Consider the following 20,605-nt stretch of genomic DNA (forward strand, 5'->3'; position numbering starts at 1 on the left):
GCAGACAGAGTGGGGACTGACCTCACTCTGCCTGTCACGGACGCCCGGACAAGACTTCAAACGCAAACCAAAATGTCATGGTACCGAAAAGAGCCCGTTTACCTTGGTGCTCTGGTAGCCCTCGAACGCCTTCAGCGCGCTGTCAGTGAGTTTCACGTGAAAGACGGAGACATTGCTGCCGTTGCTCACTCTTCCACAGGACAGTCCGTAGCACTGCTCCTCCTTCAGCGCCGCCATCTTGCTACCGTTCCCACCACGCGCACGGACGCACTCTGTCGTAAACCGAGAACTCCCGTTGCTTTTCAATGAATATTCAATGAGCAGTCACCGATGATGAAGTCACCGAGCAGTAATGAAGCCCTATATAGTCACTCGTGTAATTCAACAAAATTCCATAGAGCTAATTCATCACAATGTAACATTACATACATAATACATTAATGTTGAATTTTCATGTTTGTAATAATTTACTTTTAGCTACTTAATGCCCATATGCCTATACCTGATTTGAACACATGAATAACATAACCAATTTATTTTTGTGACAATTCTATATATTATAGTCTATATAGTTATTAGTGGGTGATAAAAACAATACATGTTTAGACAGCATTTAAGAATGAGCACTGCACATCAGTAGACTACGGACGGAGAGGGGAAACGATAGGTCATCTGATTACGTCAGCGCAACGTCAATGTCTGAAAAAAACCCAGGTTGGAAACATTCAAAATATTTTTGAATGTCTAGCTGCAAAACTAAATAAAACCAGATACATTAAATAAAACCAGATACATTAAAGCACTGAGTGTCTAAGGCGTGTGAATGACTCCAAGTGAGGTTATCAAAGTTTTTTTTAAGTACATGTTTTATTTTTTATTCTGGATAAAGTATCTAGCCTATATTTTTCAAAACATGAGGATTGCATTTGTACAGTTGCTTTACAAATATTACAGACTTCACTGATGAACACTGACATAGTTGAAATATCAGTGGATACCAGATGCTTCTGAGAAAGACATTGGCAGAAATGACACAATAAAACAAATAAAGGACACAATAGTTTGATAACAGACCAATTTTATTGTGATGAATATAAAATTAACAAATGCAAAGAATGCCGGGAACTTGAGCACTTCATTTGTCTCCACCTATTCAAGTTTATGCAACTTTTGGCTCTGATGGTTTAGCATCTATACTCTGAAAAAGCCACAGCTTAAGTGGTATCACATTTACAAAAAGCGATGATCAAAAACAGTGCAATAAATAAAACAACCAAAGGAACATAATTGAAAAAACGAAAATGAAAAAAAAAAAAATGCAAGGGACAACATACATAGCCAACATTGTATTTGAAGGGTCATCATTCAAAATTTGGTCTTAATCATTGAAAAGTGAGGTATAATTGACTGAAAATTGATACTAAAAATAATCTCTCCTTCCACATTCTTCATAGCCACAGCATGGAGAAACTATTTAGGTACCATTCTCTCAACTTGTAGGTTTTAAATGTTATAAGTGCATCTCTATCAACAAGAAAGTAATGACAGTGCATCTACATTAGCAGATGCGTTAATCGAACAGGAATGTTAAACCGCCAAGCATCCAATACACAGCCGTATACATTTTTTATTTGTTGCTGTTGATACTGTGTCAGATGGGCAATGGTTCAATTCCATGGTACTTTTTGAGGCTACAGTTGGTTGCGTTTTATGTCACTACATTACCCATACAATTGTAGTAACACATTTCAGTAGAACATCACAACAAACTCCAGCTTCAATACACACCATAGAACTGACTCAACACAAAAAAAGTAAATGAACAGTCAACAGAAAGTGACTGTTGTATTGCATTAAATGTACAGGTGTTTTTCTATTTTTCCTTGCAGTGCATGAAAAGAGTCTGGTAGTAGGGTGTTAGAGCAAGCACACAAGACAGGTACCTTATCATTGTGGAACATTGTACCGTGATTTAGACAAGGTGAAATCGCATTTTCTTTCTAAAGATAGGAAAACTTTATTTAACTGCACAATCAGATGCTTTAAAACTAAAACATAGGACCATATCACAAAAGCTATTTTAAATGGGAGAAATAGTTCTTAAATAGCTCCTATCTAAATCTATGGTAAATAATTGTCTTATTTCAATGCTTGAATAATCAATTCCTCAACATTAACTACCAAAGACAAAACAGTGGCAGCTAGAGAAAACGGTGTCTGGCAACATGGCAGATATGCGTAAATCTACACATTTATTTTGTGTTTAGAAATATACAGTTTGCATTTGTAAGTATTGGTGTCTTATTGTTTGTCACGTAAGAGTTCTCAAACATAGCAGAGAAACGAGTGACAGTGGGGAGACAACTGACCGATTTCCACCCTCTTTGACCAAAGGTTCACAAGGCATTGCCACATGTGCTTCTGTGTTCAGGCTCTCACGATGCAGGGGCTTGGCAGGTCAGGGCCATCACTACAGGCTTGGTTCAATTTCTAGCGGCGATGACAACGGATAGCGCTACACCGCCGATGGCTACAGCAGTGGCACCGAATAGCCACTTCCAGCTTAGACCCTAGGAAAATACAAGTGATAAAAGAGTAGAGAGTGGATGTTAAGTAGGCTGAATGACGCAGTGAAAAGCTCAAAGTAACATAATCATCCGACATAAAATGTCACACGCTCTGTCTTTATTACCACGCCAAGGTTCCCTTGACAATAACAAACATATCACATATCAAAAATAACTGATGAAAGTGCATGCGCATCATGCGATGATGGACAGATACATAGGCTGACAACTATGTTGTCGTATAAACGTGGCCCTAAAACTCTTAAAGGTGCACTACGTGGGGGCGCCCGTAGCTCAGTGGGTAGGGCGTCCCCCCCCCCCCCCCCCGGGCCAAAGCCCCGCAGCAGACCCGGATTCGAATCCCGCCCGGGTCAGTTCTCTGCATGTCCTCTCCTCTTTGCCTCATTTCAACTCTGTCTCTCCAATCTGTCTATTAAAGCAAAAATGCCAAAAAAAAAATATAAAAAAAAAGGTGCACGACGCAGTTTCAGGTAAGGTGGATTTGCAGAGCCTGCAGTAAGTGTACAAAACATAATAAATGTAATTCGTAGTATTGAATAGGTTTATCATCATACATCAAAAATAACAGTAAAACAGTTACTTTTCAGGTAGCTTTTAAACTTCAAACAGCGTTCCAGGGATTGATTTGTTTGAGGGAAGTCGTTTATTCAGTTATAAGAATATACCTTTGAACATTTCTCTGAAGTTAAATATTGCACCCCTAAACATTTTTTATTATTATTATTTTTTTTTAGGAAATTACTCACCCAAGAAGACTTGGCCCTGTGTTTCTGTGTGCCCGGGCCACCACTAGTGGGGTTACCCAGCATCTTCTTATACATGGCCTGCTCTGCTCCTCTCTGCTCAGAGTTCTTCTTCACCAATTTGGAGAGCTCTGCGTGGATGGTCTATTCAGATGAGGTAAGACAAGTAAGTGTTGTAGGCTTATGTGAAGGAGCCACATCTCACTACCCCACAAACCCTAACTTGAGGGAAATAAGTCGCACGTCCTGCAACTGTATAAATACCCACAACCAATTCCCTTGCTAATGGGAATGTGTCTGGACAACAATATCCTCAAATCAACAGACACAAGTGCTCACCAAGTGGTTTTGGAAAGCACGGAAATTACGACAGGAGGCTTCCAAAAGAGGAATATGACCGAGCATAACTGTACTGGAAATAATGTTTACGCCATTCTTTGTTGTCTTACTAGAAATCGCACAGGCTTGCATCACAAAAGTAACCTGCCATTTACCCAACATGTCCACACAATTCCAGGATATGGGCTCAGATATTGTTCCCACACTGTCTCAGATATGAGTCACTTCACCGCTCTTTAAGCTGGTGAGTGACTAAGCAAACCAGTGCTTTCAGAGACAACACACACATGTGGAAAGACTGATGGATTGCCACTACATAAAGTTAACAGCAATGTTCACCTAATAGTCATTTTAAATATTATCAAAATCTCCATTTACAGACAATTGTGTGGACTGAAGAGTCAGTTTGAGGGCCGGCACAGGTCTCTATCCTGAAGATTTGTCTTTTCCTATTTTAATGCGAAGAGCGAGCAGTAAGATTTTCAGCACAGCTTTTGAGCCAGGCACCCATGGCAATGTGCCAAGACTGTCGTGCAATCAGCAACCCAGTAAAATGACAAATTGCAAACCACTGACACGTCCTCGTAGGCTAAATAAACATGCAGCACCCTGTTTTAACAGCACCTGTGCGCCAAAACACTGGGCTAATATGGTTTGTGGTCTAAACTGGAACAGTCAAGTTTGCGTGTCACGCCGAGAAGAAAACTAACCACAGACATAAATCTTTTCTCATCAATTTGAGTTAAAGATAGAGGGCGTGAATAGATGACACCAGTTTAAAAAAATGTAGACAGCATGTCTTTTATTTGCCTGAAGAATAGAGCGATAGCACGTCATCCTGTCACTCCATGCCGCCAGCGCTGGTTGAAGACTCATTGATTACAATGGCAGCATTCTGATATAGTCTCTGAAGCACTCCCACTGTTCTTGCTGACAGAACATCAGGTTATTCAGGGAGTCTTTGCATTATTATAGCACTAAGAGGCAAGTCCATTTTAATATTAAAGCAGCTAATTTTTTACCAGATTAAAATGGTGCGGACAATATGACATCATAGCAAACAACACTTTCAGGCAAAAAGGCCTGCTATTGCATACAATTTACAACCTGCATCTCAGCACAGCAGACATGGATAGATTCCTAACACATGGGTCCATTACAACAGCGACCAACCTAAGATGTTCTATTGCAAAATGTATTTGTACATTATGTTTACACCGCAAGTAAGCCATGTGGTGTTTGACAGATTGCTGTAGTGGGGGAGTCTGGGCATCAGTACCGGGCTGCTGCAGTTTACAGCTGATCCAAGAACCCCACGCACTCAGCAGAGTTCTGTCATGGCCTCGTGTAGCCAAAGATCCACAACTACCCAAATGTATAAGCAGGAGAACACTAACGGTCGCTAGGTATAAGATATGGCTGGGGTGCAGGTCAACCTATTTATAGCAACAAAATGAAAACAGATCCTGTGAAATGATGCATCAGCACTCCACCCGACCTTGCACTACAAACTAAGTGATTTGATATTTTACCCTATGGCACCATCTACTGGTCATAAGACAGAACTTAAGTTTCATCTTTCTAAAAAGCTGTGTTTTACCAAAAATGTTTGTTGTGAAGATGTCAAATATACCTTGTTGCTCGGTTCCAACTTCAGTGCCTTCCTCAAAGTTTGAATGGCTTCAGTGTATTCACCTTGCAAGGCCAGTACCTTCAGTGAAAACACATAATAATGTTAATACTAAAACAATGTACAACACACAGACGGAGAGAGGGGAAGAACAAGAGCGCTGTGTGCCGTGTACCTTGCCCATGCGGAAAAGTGCTTTAATGTTGTCTGGCTGGTGTGCCAGGGCTGAGACACAAGATTTAAGTGCTGCGTCGTAGTGATCCAGTTTCAGCTGAGAGGCGGCCATGTTGTTTAAACACTTCACTCTTACATCCGCCAGCTCGTTCTCTTCCTCAGGGGTAATGTCAACTGCAGCAAAAGAAACCACAGCATAATAAAATTAAATAAAATATCTTAAAATTAAATTGAACTATTATGTCCAGGAAGGCTTAATTAAAAATGACTGAGCATTAGTGAAATGAGTGAAAACGTGAAACACAGGATTGCAGTCCAGTTTACCATTGTTTTTTTTCTTCTATGACTTCTTTAACATTATTAATAATATTATTACTTTGTTAAACACACAGTACTTCATGCTTTTGGGGGGTTAAAAAACTAAAAATACATCAGTCAAAATAAGCTTTGTTAGAAGTCCAATGCTAAGTGACAGAAAGAACCCTACTACCCGTTATAAACTTCGACCGTGGCCTGTGTCTAACCTTTAGAACTGGACTCTGTTATCTGCAGGGCAATGCCGTATGAGTTGACGGCAAAAGCGTAGTCCCCCCGCTGATAATGCAAATTGCCTCGCTCTCTCTTGTGGCTGGCCAAGGCAATCTTTTCTACAGGGAGAAGCAGCTCCAGGTCTGGGGCATCAGTAGCTTCCAGCAGTTCCACCTCTAGGGACAGCTCTGCATTGGGGGGGACCTCTGGTTCAAGACTGGGAATAGGAAGGAAAACAATCAAGTTCAGAGGATAGAAAAAGTACAAGGGACGTCATTATCTGTGACCCAATGAAAGTGTGCTTCACAGAAAGGTTCAGAACATCCAAGAACGGAGCTTGAAGAGCAAGTAAAGCTACGCTGTTTAGCACGCTATAAGGAAAAGGAATTTAACATTAAATGTTAGTGAAAGAACAGTCAAATTATAAGAAAGAAAAATTAAAGTTGGAAATTGCAGCATTTATATGATTTAAGTTATTTATTGTTTTAACTTATTCATTAAGTTTATGCAACCTTTAGCAGTAAGAAAAGAAGTTAGCAGTCCCTACCTCCCTCGGGCACCATATGCGTATTTTGCATCCGTCTGGACGAGGGCCTTCTCTCCCATTTCCATGAGCAGCACCGTGAGATCCAGAGCCTGAAGGGGAGAAAAAACCCATTACAAAAAAACATAAAAACTGAGATGTACACTGTCAGATGAATACAGCAAATTATAATCTGATGCAACGCTCTGTTGTCGTTGCCATTTGAAAATAATCATAATGTTTTTTTTTTACCTGGAATACATCTCCATCTCCAAGAGTGAAAGAGAGGTCAGGCTGCTCTGCTACAAGTGTCCCGTCCTTGAGACATGTTTTAAGATTGATCTTTACATTCTGTCCTTTCTGTGGGCGACTCTCTATTCCTAGTCCTGCCTCCAGGACTTTTTTCTTCAGCTGGTCATTACCTGGACACAAACACAGCCAGCCATATTCATTAAAGTCAGTTACTACATTGATCACTGTCTAGTTATTGTGCTGCTCAACACCCCTGGCTCTGCTTACGGGAGAATGTGTGGAAGTGATCAAAGCACCGTCCTTTTTGTCAATAAAATTAATTAACACTAACTAGTTATTAACTATCTCAACACATTCTACATGTATGTATGTATGTATGTATTGTGCTATGACCTGCCATGTAACCATGATGCTTTCTTTTGTTACATACCCAATATATCAAGCCATTCATCCACTGGACGCACAGCAGGGTCTGGATCTGTGTCTGCGTTTTTCTCTTCAGACTCCTCCGTGGTTTTCCCCTTCCCACCCCCAGCATCTTCCAGAGGAGGGGGGTCGTCATCAATATCTTCTTCATCTAAAACCTCGAAGTCCTCCCCGCTGTCCAACAACGAGGTCCGTTCATTCTGCTTTCCCAATGACGCACTGTCATAGCTGTCAGTGGCGTCCATAGTATCCCCCTTGTCACTCATTGGTAGTACTCTGAGGAATAAAGGTTACAGATTGTAAAAGAACATTGAACCCCTATCGAATCCATATCACCGTTTAAAAACACATCCCTATGCATTTATTATCGCGCCAACACAGCGTCAACAATAAAGAGACAACAACCAACCAAAAACACATCCAGGACCGAGTCTCTCAATGCAAATTGAAAAAATTAATCAAACTATAACTCACCTGTTACTATTTTGCTACACGAGTTTATTTTTATAATCAGAGGCCAAGCTAGCCACACGTACGTTTCCACAAGTTTCAGACAAGTTCTCCAGCAGCATAAATGTCTTAGCAGGCTACTGCTACCAGGCGCTAGCTGACGAAGTTGACAATAGCAAACTAGCATTAGCATTAGCTGTAATCTGGCTAGGGACCCAGCTAGCTTGTGTCAGTGCCAGTGGACATAATATATGTCATACTGCGATGAACCACAGCCTGTATCGACTTTAGACAGAGCGAGACAGTCTGAATGTCATATGTTATGAACTCATTTATCAAACTAAACGGATCCTTACCTTTAAACAGTGTCTATGCAGGGGCTTGTTTTGGTCCTGGGCAATATCTCCAGCAACACTGAAGTCAGTGTACGGTTGGGGAGCACGAGAGCAGTGTGACCTGACTGTGTCGCTGTACACAACATTAATCTGACTTCATCGCGGTCTCTGGCTCATTCCTGGGAGCTGCTTCCTGTTAACCTTGAGCTCTTGTACTTAATGGACCTTTTCATGCATGTTTATGTTTGACATACAGTAGGCCCCTTTTGTTTTTGTTTTAATTATCCTCTGGACTCTTAGATAAAGAGAGTATGTGGCCAGTATGTTATATAAAATGATAGATTATGGTTCTTTTATCCATTTAGGATTTATAAATGGCAACCTAAAATTCAGATATAGAAGACTAGGCATAGTACAATATATATTTTTTAGGTAATTTAACAGTACATAGAACCACTGACTTTATATTCACTGCAGTATTATCTCACAAAAATGGCATTTTTGCCAATAACCAAGCTCTAGGGTTTCCTGCTTATTTGGAGCTGGTGTAAGTCAAGTGCAAATAAAAAATTGGGATTTCAACCCACATAAAAACTATCTGCCTGAATACAACACCTAAAATGGATCTTAATTGGTCCTTGTAATTTAACCCTTACCCTCTGTATGCATGTGCCAGAACCTGTCAACCTAAATAGCACACATGTATCATACCAAATTATTAAACTTTCCAAATTTTAAAATGAGGATGCGTCCACTAAGGGTTTGTTTATCCAAAATGAACATGACTTACAAAGAATGTTAAGTGATCCTTTCCTACACTACAGTGTATAACTGGGTTGCACAGTAGGAAGAGATTCAAACAACGAGGAAAAATCAAATGACATTTATTATTGATGCATTGTTTCTTTTTTGATAAGCAAATCATCTGTTTTTCTTTCAGTCTAAAGAAACTTTACAATATAAAGAAACATACAAAGAACATCTGTATTACCTACACAAGACACCTAAGTCCCTAAGACAAGATTCTGCACTATCCTACCATGTAAATACAAAGCAAACCCAAGAGACAGACTGCTTCATATTGAATACTGCCGTGTCGTCAGAAAGGAGCATGAACGGTACAGGAGAATCATTCACTTTCCCTTCCCTTGAATCCCCCACCCCTCCCACGACTCAACATAACCGCCCCCACCCCACCAGCAAATCTTCCTAATGGTACAGTATTATACATCACAATAGAAGTACAGAGATGGCCAACGATCGATATACACAGAGGACTGAGAGAGGATCAGTGAGAGAGCTTCAATCTATACAACGCTATAACAGAGGCCAATAGCGCAGGACACGGTTACTTTTTTGATCTATTCATAATTCTCATAATTATTTTTTTTACCTTTTTTTTTAAAGTTTTTCTTAAATCCATAAAAATCCTTCATATTAAAAACTGCAATAAGAGGTCACATGTTTTCTGTGAGAGGATGCCCTTTGGGAAAAAAATAAAAAGATTTTCAAAGCCAATAGTAACATTTAAATGAAACATAAGGGAGATAGAGGGCAGAGTGAGGACGCCACAGCTTGTATGCTTCTCTCTGTCCCATGCTCTCTCTGTCCTCCCCTCCCCGACACCATACACGTCATAGCATACAGTCGGACATTTATCGTGTTACTGTATTCTATACATTTTTATGGAATTGTTTAGCCACACAAGCCAAATAGTCAGCGCATCCGCTCTCTCTGAAAAAATCATGGACAGTTTTATTTATAATTTACTTTCAGCTGTATTCATTGGTAGTGACTGACATATCAAAACATGTCAATGATATCAAAATGCATTATACAGTATTTACAAAAAAAAGGAAAAACAAAAGAAAAGAGGGAGACGTTTTTTGGGGGGTGAGGGGTGGGATTTGGAGGAAAGAAAGGGGAAGTGTGTGTGTCACTACATTGAAGGAACACTGGAGATGAGTGTTTTTCCCAGGCCGCCCCGATAGCCAAATCCTAGAGATGTCCCTGTTGAAGTCTGGGTACAATCTGTTCACATTGATATCAAGAAAAATTGATCGCCCATTCGCCCGTGGAGGCTTCAATGGTTGTTTGGTAACTGTTTTTTTTTTTAACATGACGCGAGTACTGCAGTGTGATGCCACGAGAGATCATGTATCCCTTTGAAAACAGTGACACAGAGTTGATAAGGCCGAGAGGAGGACATAACATACAGAAAGAGACACATTAAATAGCGTGATATGATATGTTACTATGCTTTTCTCTGTTTGCAGATTCTATGGGCATTCGTTATTTCTTTTCAGTTGAGTACATTTAACATAAAAACAATCAGCTGAAAACAATCCACACAAATATGAAATACATCCATTAACAAAGTGTTCCTCTTCTTCATCTACACAGATGTGGCAGCACGGTCTGTCAACCCCAAGATAGGGGTTACCCAAGATGCATCACTGTGCTCCCATCATCAACACTGCTACAGCCTCCCAATACTCCCACATCCGATATCCTGCACGCATGGGACTGGCTGAACTGGTCGATGGGATCTCCAAGGTGACAGTTATCTTGCCCGTCCTGTCTAGGTTTAAGAAAGTTGATCCTACAGGATTTGCGAGTTCAACCCAAATTCAAAGAAATAAATTTAAAAAAATGCAGGCTTCGTGAGTGTAGCGGAGGGTCCCACAGTATCTCCAAATCCGAAAGGGAGACATCGGCCAGGGAGACCACAATGCATTCTGGGAGGAAAACAATGCCTCTTGGGAGTCCACGGTGAGGTTGATATCAGACAATGAAGGGGTAAAGGAAACCACGTCTCAGGATTCACAGGCAACTTGTAAATAACAAATAATAAAAACAATCACAATGCAAGCTATATATGGTGTATTTACAGGCAAGACCAAATCCATAGAAGAGATGCTCTCTTGCTCTTGTCTGCTACTGAATGAGAACCCGGGCACCTCTCCTGACAAAAATTATCTCAGGATTTCATCAGAGCCATTCTCGCACAGTAAAAACATAAAAAAGAACTGTGAAAAGGGCAACTTATTAAGACAAAAACAGCTAGACATACGATCATTCAGGTGCATCAGCAGAAACTTTGTACCAAAGAACAGCAATGCTCAGAGAAGAATGCCTCTGTTTTTTAACTGTGTGGAAGGTTTTAGCGGAGATGCTTGAGGAAACCTCAGGGCGAACTACTACTTTGAAAGTGTATGCAAATGGTGCTACAAAGGTTAAGATGGCAAAGACTTGTGCCACGGGTTCAGAGGAAGTCTTTTGGGAGAGGTATGTGATCTGTGAAGTGAGACCGACTGTGACAGACAAAAAAAAACAAACAAGACCAACATCAAATAATCTAAAATCATGTAAACAGAAAGTCATTGTGCATTTTTTTTCCGAGTGTGTGCTTATGCCGCCATTGTTGATGCCGCTGCTGAGATAAAATGTGCCCTTTTACAGGAAATCATAACTACATTTAGTAGAATAATATCAATTATGAAAATTATTATAACAACAATATAACCATTGACAACAAATAATACAAACATTTAATGAAAACTGTCCTTGCCCTAAAATAACATTATCACTCCTTTTTTTTATTTCTTTTTTTATTTTATAATTCCCCGCCACAGGAACAGTGTTTTTTTTATTTTTTTTAAATGAGAGTTCTTCGGCCCCTGTCGGTCAACAACTGTGTAGCACTCACGAGTTATGATCAGCATGGTATGAAGGAGTGGTGGTGGTGGTGGTGGTAGATGCACCTTGTTTAGGCTTTGAATGCCCAACCCATGAGGGCATGTTTTTTGTGGGGGTTTGTGGGGTAGAGAGACAGGCTTTCGGAGCAGTTTTTCGGGGCTCTTACTGTCCCGGGGCCCCAGTCCGTGTCGAGGCCCGGCAGGTTGAGGAGAAGCGAAGAGCCTTTCCCAGTTGCTTGGAGCCCTTTTCATGTCCTTACGCCCATTTTACAGGCATTGGGATGGGGGACCTTGAGGTGAGTCCTGCCGTCATGGGGCATCCCCAGGGGCTGTGTGGCACAGCACAACGTCCACGAAGAGGAGGAGGGAGGGAGGGATGGAGGGAGGAAGGGAGGAAGGTAATGCAAGACGCACCGGGGGTGGATGGAGAGCGAGATTGGGGATAAGGAGAGATGAAAAGGAAATAAAATAAAATAAAAAATAAAAAAAATCACACACTCATCGTCATGTTGGGTGAATACTGTAAAAAGAGAGAGAGAAAAAGAGAGGGAGAGGAGAAAAAGATAAGCCAAAAACTATATTAAACTTCTTCTTATACTACTACCCAGTACAAGATGAAAGCTATTTAAACTTAACTGAACTAAAAAATGCCATGTCCAGTACACCGCAGCAAACATTACGCATAACAAATCAACCCTTTCTAATTTTACTCTCTATTAGTCAGTAAACCAGCAGCAGGCAAAAGCAGCAGTCCAGCCCAAGGAGAAGATGTTAGGGAATTTTAAGATCACAGTGAAGGTATACTGTAGCAAAATGATGTCATCAGTCTTGCGTTAATCACTATATGACAATCTCTTCATGCATCAGAGAAAAGCATGTCATGGGTTTCTTATCCATGCTGGGTTTGGTTTGCACATGCTGAGTGTGTGTGTGTGTGTGTGTGTGTGTGTTGGGCAAAGCTGGGAAAACTGGGCATATCTCCTTACTGATTAACACTTTGATTTAGTTATGAGGACTGATTTCAACTTTGCTGCAATAAAAATGTATTTGTTTACCTACAATTGATATTAAATGAGTCACAGTGGAGACAGTGGTAAACTACACAGCTTTTTACAACTAACACATCATTTAGAAATCTGAAGTCTGATTATCAGTTTGACATAAGCCCTACCCAAAGTCTTTTATTGTGAAATCTACCCTCGCTTACCATAGAAAGTTAACATACAGTTATCTTCTAGTGTCCAGGGATTTAGGATTATGTGTCAACATGTAATTCTTTGTTACAAATCTAAATATGGAGATTTGTGCAGCTTTGATATGAAATTTGTAGAAGTACGTGATAAAACATGTATGCCTTGTCAGTTGTCACAGTATTTTTTTAGAAATGGGTTTTCTATCTTATTGTTCCCAGCTTACGGAGCACGTTGTGTCCTTTGGTACTCACACTTTCACTTTGGAATGGGTTTAAAAAGTTGCCTGACATCTCGCCGTCGTCCCGCGGAGTGCCGGGAGGATTGTTCATGCCTGCCATGTTGTTGGGAGAATTCTGCAATGTGGGTGAAGAGAAAACGATAAAAATACAGCTCCTATAAGACTGCACGGACTGACAGACAGACAGACAGACAGACAGACAGACAGACAGACAGACAGACAGACAGACAGACAGACAGACAGACAGAAAGCTGGTCAGTCTTACCTTTGGCAACCCATCCATGTCACCAGAGCCTGTGTGGTCAGAAATGGGGAAAAAAGGAGAAACCCTGAATCAGTATGAGGTCACTGTAAACTGATCCCTGTGGCTAATTAAACATCAGTTCAGGATATCCAGTGCAAGTAGAAAACAGCCTATGCCCTCTCACACGTAATGGCCTCTAATTAAGCTATTTGTTTTCAGATACAGATGAGCACCGACTTCGCTGGCTTCACCGAGTCACGTCACACCCATCTTCACAATCAATTGGCCGACTCGCTGCCCCACTTATCTGTTTTTAGCTTTCGTTCAATACCAGGAGCAGGGAGAACAGTTCCTCTACAGGCCACAAGAGGGCAGTGTCCTTCCATCCAAAAAGGCCTTTTGTTCATAGAAAGTAACAGGTTCTACTTAATAATACACACAGGAGCTTCTAGCAGGTACCTTCTACATGCACTGACTGTACACACTATCTTTGGCATACTCACCTAGTGATCCGTTCATATGATGCTGCTCCATAGAACCCATTCCACCCATAGGACCATCAGGACCCGGACCCATTGGGAACTAAGGAAAGAAAATAGCAAGAAAAAATACACAAAGGTCATTTGTCTTGCTCTTTCAGTGCTTGGGTGCCATGGCAATGAAGTAGATTAGACATGAAAAATGTAATTAAATCTTAGTCTAAACGAAGAGACACTGACGCCATTGTATTGTAAAATGAAAATAATAATAATAAAAAGACTTGAATTACTCACGTTAGGTCTATTTCCACCAGGACCGATAGGGTTCATCATTGTGTAGATGTTTTCACTTGAGTTGTTTGAATCTATGAATAAAGAGCAGTCGGATAATCAACATCAGAATACTTTTGTTACTAGAATTATTTCATCAAACTACCCAAGTATTTGAATAATTGAAACTGAGTCAGGCCTTCTTGGAAGCAGGTGAATTTACTTGCAAACAGCAGCAAGGGTCAAACAACAATGTACCACAAATGGGCTTACATGATTGAATACATCGAATGAACAGTGTACAGAGATTATATGCAATAGAAGGTGGTGTGTGCGCAAACACATACTAAGTTTGGTGTGTCCAGCCCTTGTTTTTGCTGGCGAAAGCAGAAATGTTCTCAATTAGGCAGATAACAGGGTATGGGAAATTTAGGGAGTCTTTTCTCCTCAACTACTGTGCATGAATGCGTCATACCTCTGTATGGGCCAAAATCTTCTTCAAGGCTAAACAACAAACTTGTAGCAAAACACTTTGGAGTTCTCAGGTTCTGGGACAAAGTTCAACAGGCAGAAAGCATGTATTGTGCATTAAAATATTATACAATAAAGCAAATTAAATTCTGTTAACAACTTTTAGCAGCGGTTTGTTCTTCTTAGAGATGAGCCCATTAGCGCTGTTATTTGTGTCTTTTATAAATCCAATTGTCCTAGAAAATGTCAAAAAATAATATGAATTAGGGGAATGCAATGGGGCTAATGAATGGAAAGTAACTCACTGTATTTGACATGTTTTGTACTGTTTCAGTTTGCCATTCAGCTAACAGCCCAGACATGTTCTCATTTCTACTGTCCAGGACAAAGAGAGTGCCTGGCTGTATGTTACTTTATATAGGTGTCAGTACATACATTGTTTGTCAATCATTGGGCACACTACTCTCTGTAGTGTAAGGAGCAATGACAGAAACCCGCTATCTCTCATTCATACAATCAAGAGATTAGAGCGAGATTTTACGTGGACACCCTGGCAACTTAGCAACAACCAGTACACGCTGTGTCGCTTCTCGTGTGTGTGTGTGTGTGCGTGTCTGTCTGTCGTGAAAAGATTCAGAAGGATGAGGATGTGACCTTGATCTGACATTGAAGGCAGGAAGTTGAGAGTGGATGACAGACAAAAAAAAAGCTAGAAGAAAATAGGAACAACGGATTGAAATACAGGGCAGGAGGAGATGGATGCGGTAAGTGTAAAGCGGTGGAGGGATCTCGTCGGGCCTGAATCTAGCTTGTGTTGTCGTGACTGGAGGAGGGGGCAATATTGAGTGGGAGGTGTTCATTTTTGTGGGAGTGTGTGTGTGTGTGTGAGTGTGTGTGTGTGTGTGTGTTTGTGTGTGGGCGTGTGTGTGTGTGTATGTGTGCTTGTCTGTGTGTGTGGGTGTCTGTGCACACTCTTGGCAAATGCAGTGGAAATATGTGTTCCCACCCGGTGTACGTGTGAGCGGGAGCGTTTTGTTCAAAAAAGGTTGCCCCGGCAACGTGTCACAATAGAGGAACGTATATAAATAATAAATAGTGGACACAAAAAGAAAGCTCTCCACAGGCCAACAGAAACAGAACATCTACAGGATATAGGCCGACAGTTAATCCTTCAACAGAGCCACTATAGATTGACGGGTCCAAGCTGGAGATGGATCACTCATTTGATTTACAGACTGACGTGCCCCCGCTTCCCCTTTATGCAACTGTCTCTGCTATGAGAAAGAACAGCTAACAGCTACTACAATGTTATCCGGAATATACCCTATAGTTGACAAAAAAAATGGATACCATGCACCAAATTAGGTACAGTGCAACATTTTAACCTTTACTCAGTGTTTATCATAATCACTCGGCTCCTAAAGTGTTTCAAATTCTCTCACTGCCTGTCTTTTTCAAACAGAGATGTGTATCTGACAGAGGACGGGGTTTTTGATGCATCTTAGACAGAGCCCCCTCGCTCAGTGCACACACCGGATAAAAGTGGGAATCAGAACAGAAGGGTAACTGAAGCAAATAACTCACCTCCGGGGCTAGGCATGATGGGAGTTCCTGGTGGGCCGCCTCCCCCTGGAGGGCCCTGAGGGGTAGAAGAAAAGAGAGAAAGAGAGAGAGAGAGAGAGAAAAAAAAGGGAAATGAGCCCAGAGAGCTGAATGTAGACGGCGGCGTGCCTGTTAGACATCACTGCATGACAGGTAATTTATGGCCCGTGGTGGAACACGGGTCCATGACGGGACACTTACCACATAGTTGCCGGGAGATGAAGATGAATACGCTATCTGCAAGGGGGAAAGAGAATAGACCCCGAGGTGAAACACAACATCAGACGCGCTCTATTGTAAACACACTCCGTCATGTAGTAGGAGATAAAAGATGTGAGGTAATGTGTGACTCACTGAGTTGGCGTTGGGGTTGGGCCATGGACCTCTCCCACCAGGACCCCTGGGGGACGCCGCGCCAAACAGAGAGAAAGAGAAAGAGAAGAAAAAGAAGTGTTATCTTGGCACATCAAAATGTTACAGACAGGGAGATGCTTGTCACTGCTCACATGTCCTACAAGATGTTATGGTCTTCTGATGAGTCATTTCTTGAGTGCATACAGTCCATTAATTGATATGCACATATAATCCAGACCACTTGGCAACAGAATTGAATTTACATTATACAATTTTACGTTTTAAGTGTAGTAATCATTCAAATTCTTAATTCGGGGATTCCGTTTTTCCTTTCTGTACGTAAACCAAGATCATTTTGGCATTGATACATTCTTATTTCAAAGGCATGGGCTAACCTGTGGACAAATGAGTCCAAAAGAGCAGAAATAACCAGCAGCATTCGGAGGAGAGACCAAAAGCAAATGCTGCGGCGCTGCTATTAACCAATCTGTCCCTTTTTTTAAATTTCCATTTGGCTCTTAGCGGGCCATGTTCCTGGTTCATTTTGGCAAACTATTCTCCCAACAACCGACCTCGTGAGAAAAAACTGCTAGCATCAAAAATAAGACCCACGTTGTACAAACTTGCCCTTGAAATCGAATTCACAAACATTAAAAGAATCATTTTAATCTACTAACATGTTCATGCCTGGCATCCCTGGCCCCATGGAGTTTGGAGGAGGCCTCATCCCGCCGCCATAGTTCTGCACAAAGAGAGGAGCACACACAGTCAGCCCGGTGTCTCACACCTGCTCCGACTAAACGTTTTGCCACTTAATGAAGGTCAGTGATGATCATGTCTCCATCTAACTAGTGTTTAATTATGTGATGTACGAGCTGTGTGTTAAGAGTGTGTGCATGTGGGCGTCTGTATGTTGTGCGTTCATGTGCCCATGCTCCCCTCTGCGTGTTTGCGGACATGTTTTCATGGCTGCCCAGGAGGGGAGTTTGGCTGGCAATTCATCCGTGTACTTGTATGTGTGTGTGTGTGTGTGTGTGTGTGTGTGTGTGTGTGTGTGTGTGTATGTGCGTGTGTGTGTGTGTGTGCGTATGTGTGTGTGTGTGTATGTGTGTGTGTGTGTGTGTGTGTGTGTGTGTGTGTGTGTGTGTGTGTGTGTGTGTGTGTGTGTGTGAGACAAATATAGAGCGAGAGAGAGAGAGAGTAGGGGGCAGGCCAGAGAGCAGCTCCACTCAGAGGAAGAATTTTGTTCAGCAGACGATTACACTTGTCGAGCAGATGCCACACCAGCTGCTGGTACACTCGCTGCCAAAGTCACCAAGCCACGGTGGCACACAGAGGGGCCGAGGGGCACAGGGAGTGTGTGTGTATGTGTGTGTGTGTGTGTGTGTGTGTGTGTGTGTGTGTGTGTGTGTGTGTGTGTGAGCTGATGGTGATGTTAGAGTGGGAGGTGCAGAATGAAGCAGATGTCAGGTAATGGAAATTCAAAAGGACACTGTTGTCTAAGCATCTTACATATTACACTGAGTCACATCGACATCATTTGAGTTGATAAAAGGAAGCCGACAGTGCCAGAGCAGGCACCAATTTTGCTCAAAAAAGCGTTGGTGGTGGCTTGCTCAGTGCAGCCGGAGCTAGTCTCCCTATAGGTGGGAGTGGGCAAGTAGGATTTAACATGTAGAACTGCTGCTGCTGGCGGTTGGGTGAGCTCTGGTCAGAGCCAGGCTAATCATCAGAGCGCTTCTGACGTTTGAAGGCAAAGTTACGAGGCTGGCACAACCAAAACTTATCCTCAGCAGAGAAGAAGGATTATCTGCATGCAGTTTATAGGCTGCTGGGTTGACATTATGGTTGGTTTTATGGAAGCCTTTAATGAAGGGCGACCAAACATTTGGTTTGTTCATAAACAGACCAGGCAACACATATCTGGCTGTGTGGCAGATGCAGAGTGGGAGGGCAGTGGACTGGAAGGTACTCTCTGTTTTATTCTGTATAACTAAGTAATAAAGCCGATACCATACCTGTGGGCCCATGCCTCCCATGCCTCGAGGGGGATTCATTCTCATTGGACCGCCCATGTTTGGATGTCCTGCGGAGACACACACACACACACACACACACACACACACACACACACACACACACACACACACACACACACACACACACACACACACACACACACACACACACACACACACACACACACACAGTGCAGCTTGTTAGTAAACCCGGCACTGCTCGGATCAATAACAATCTTATAAATGAGGAGAAAGCGTTCTCGTTCAGGAGCCAATATGAGATTACTCTGCGAAGCGCGAGAGTGCAGCCCCTCTGAAATAACACCACGTGTTTGTCAATACCTTGAGGTCTGGTGGGGTCCAGGCTGTTTGGCAAGAGAGGCTGTGACCCGGGAATGCTCCCAGGAGGCTGATTTGGCATACGGAGGGCGGGCCTCGGGCCACCTGGGTACCGTGGAGACATGAATGGCTGCGGGAAGGACACGAGAAGGACAGTAATTATTTCATTTTGGGGACGATCACAAGCAGAGTACTTATAATTCTTGACAGAAGGGGCTTTAAAACATCAGGAATAAGTTGCCTCGGTTTTAATCAAGTGCAGTTCCGACAAGCTTAAGATTATGCACAAATGAAAAACAACGCAAAAATTGCACTCTAAGTTATGAACATAGGGAAACACAGCTGAAATCAATGAATTTATTAACAGAAATGTTCTCACAGCGTAGTTATAATTAGGTTTTATTGACAATGTTCAGTTATAGGAAGGTTTGTGAAAGCAATGCAGCAGATACAGAGGACATGGATTTGTATATAAAACAATTCAATGTGTTTTGGGGGCTTTACCTAATTTAGCGCAGATCTCTACAGAACACTAATAAAACTGACATTATGATAATAATATCATTACAAATCTTCCCTAAGAATATCTGCGTAAATCTGCTCTACAGACGCAGTAATGTTTCCACGTAAAAATAGCAGCAGGGTTTGGATCAGATGAGAGGCAATCTGTTTTGTCCCGATAAATAACACTCATACTTGTAGGTAGTGAAACAAGGTGCAAAAAGGCTTATGTACACCTGACTCTCCCTCTATGCAACCTGCCCAGTTTGAGGTTTTGAGGTGTTATCTTTGCAAGTCAGCAGGGGGAGATATTGTGTTAGAGAAGAAAGCACTGTGGTAGTGCTGTTACATTTACAGAGAAGAAGGGACCTGTCATTAAGTTTTGGAAAAGTAAAAGACCCCAGGTGGTAAAATCCATTAGGATGAAGGTAGAGGAGGACAGATAAGAGGAGGGAGAGAAAAAAGAAGACATGCATGACAGAAACCTGGACTGAAAAAAAAACAATGTAGGAGAGAGGCAGGTGGAGCAGAAAAAATAAACCGGGACATGACGTCGTTGGACGGGAGGATTAAGCCGTACACGCGGAGACGGGGTGTTCTGCATCCTAATTTGTGCCTGCCGCTTAGAGCAGCTGCACATATAGCTGTACTTTTCCCCCACCACTGTGTCTGCAACACTGGACACACGCACTACAAAAAATCTAAATGCAGCCTCTCGGACAGTTGGATTCTTTACAACACAAAACCGAAGACGCCATCCACACAAATGTTTTGGCAGTGAGGGGACAAGTACCGGGCCAGCCGAGACACACGTATACAGGGCCAGCCCACAGCTATTGCATAATGTAAAACACACCGGAAAGATGGTATTCAGAGTTAGTTTCCTAGTATGCGAGTAAAAGCTGCTAGACACACACATGCAGTGAGACATATTTCAGTATCTGGTTCGAATTCATTTACGAACTCAAACCAACTAGTTTTGGGAATCAAGGGAGGAACATGCAGATTTGAATGTCCATGGTTTTAATGGGGAGTTGTGTATTTTGGCCCACAGAGCAGGAACAGCAACATAATGATCATATCGTCCTTTTGAACAGAGCTAAGCAACAGTCCGCACCAATACAACAGGAGACTGGATTCCACTGGTAATTATGTACTGTGTATTTTTGTATGTCGGCGTACGACGTGTGTGCGTTCGGGGGCAAGTGGA

General features: G+C 42.0%; 3 protein-coding genes across 4 annotated transcripts in view; all 3 read right to left on the reverse strand.

Moving 5' to 3' along the window:
- The window catches only part of ell (elongation factor RNA polymerase II), a 45,815-nt gene extending 45,569 nt beyond the window's left edge, over positions 1 to 246 (reverse strand). The window contains exon 1 of the mRNA XM_080032960.1: positions 103 to 246. Coding sequence (XP_079889086.1) covers positions 103 to 237 — 135 coding nt within the window. The 5' untranslated portion in view covers positions 238 to 246. The remainder of the gene's footprint in view (positions 1 to 102) is intronic.
- An 823-nt stretch (positions 247 to 1,069) lies between these two features.
- Positions 1,070 to 8,061, reverse strand: fkbp8 (FKBP prolyl isomerase 8). The gene is made up of 9 exons (XM_080031974.1): positions 8,010 to 8,061; positions 7,208 to 7,479; positions 6,778 to 6,947; positions 6,550 to 6,638; positions 5,999 to 6,219; positions 5,476 to 5,648; positions 5,304 to 5,381; positions 3,335 to 3,475; positions 1,070 to 2,570 (listed from the first exon to the last, which is right to left on the reverse strand). The coding sequence occupies exons 2-9, from the start codon at positions 7,467 to 7,469 to the stop codon at positions 2,484 to 2,486; spliced, it is 1,221 nt and encodes a 406-aa protein (XP_079888100.1). The 5' UTR covers positions 7,470 to 7,479; positions 8,010 to 8,061; the 3' UTR covers positions 1,070 to 2,483.
- A 1,132-nt stretch (positions 8,062 to 9,193) lies between these two features.
- Positions 9,194 to 20,605, reverse strand: part of ssbp4 (single stranded DNA binding protein 4) — an 82,280-nt gene continuing 70,868 nt past the window's right edge. Inside the window, exons 7-17 of one of the 2 annotated variants that reach the window (XM_080033114.1) lie at positions 18,898 to 19,024; positions 18,556 to 18,623; positions 17,215 to 17,279; positions 16,538 to 16,583; positions 16,385 to 16,420; positions 16,166 to 16,220; positions 14,135 to 14,205; positions 13,865 to 13,943; positions 13,383 to 13,411; positions 13,131 to 13,232; positions 9,194 to 12,015 (exon numbers count right to left, since the gene is read on the reverse strand). In XM_080033114.1, the coding sequence (XP_079889240.1) occupies positions 11,935 to 12,015; positions 13,131 to 13,232; positions 13,383 to 13,411; positions 13,865 to 13,943; positions 14,135 to 14,205; positions 16,166 to 16,220; positions 16,385 to 16,420; positions 16,538 to 16,583; positions 17,215 to 17,279; positions 18,556 to 18,623; positions 18,898 to 19,024 (759 nt within the window). In that variant the 3' untranslated portion in view covers positions 9,194 to 11,934. Of the gene's footprint in view, positions 12,207 to 13,130; positions 13,233 to 13,382; positions 13,412 to 13,864; positions 13,944 to 14,134; positions 14,206 to 16,165; positions 16,221 to 16,384; positions 16,421 to 16,537; positions 16,584 to 17,214; positions 17,280 to 18,555; positions 18,624 to 18,897; positions 19,025 to 20,605 lie in introns of both variants that reach the window. The other variant, XM_080033115.1, reaches the window with a different exon arrangement.

This window comes from Ammodytes marinus (assembly GCF_949987685.1).
Source record: "Ammodytes marinus genome assembly, chromosome: 8".
In the NCBI taxonomy this organism is placed as follows: Eukaryota; Metazoa; Chordata; class Actinopteri; order Uranoscopiformes; family Ammodytidae; genus Ammodytes; species Ammodytes marinus.

What these genes read in the sequence shown, in the direction of transcription:
- fkbp8 (XM_080031974.1), bottom strand. Translation starts at nt 7,469, where the DNA reads ATGAGTGACAAGGGGGATACTATGGACGCCACTGACAGCTATGACAGT. An exon ending in TGAATGGCTTGATATATTGG is followed by an intron (nt 6,948 to 7,207) that starts GTATGTAACAAA and finishes GTTTGTGTCCAG; the next exon opens with GTAATGACCAGCTGAAGAAA. An exon ending in AGTTGGAACCGAGCAACAAG is followed by an intron (nt 3,476 to 5,303) that starts GTATATTTGACA and finishes TCATCTGAATAG; the next exon opens with ACCATCCACGCAGAGCTCTC.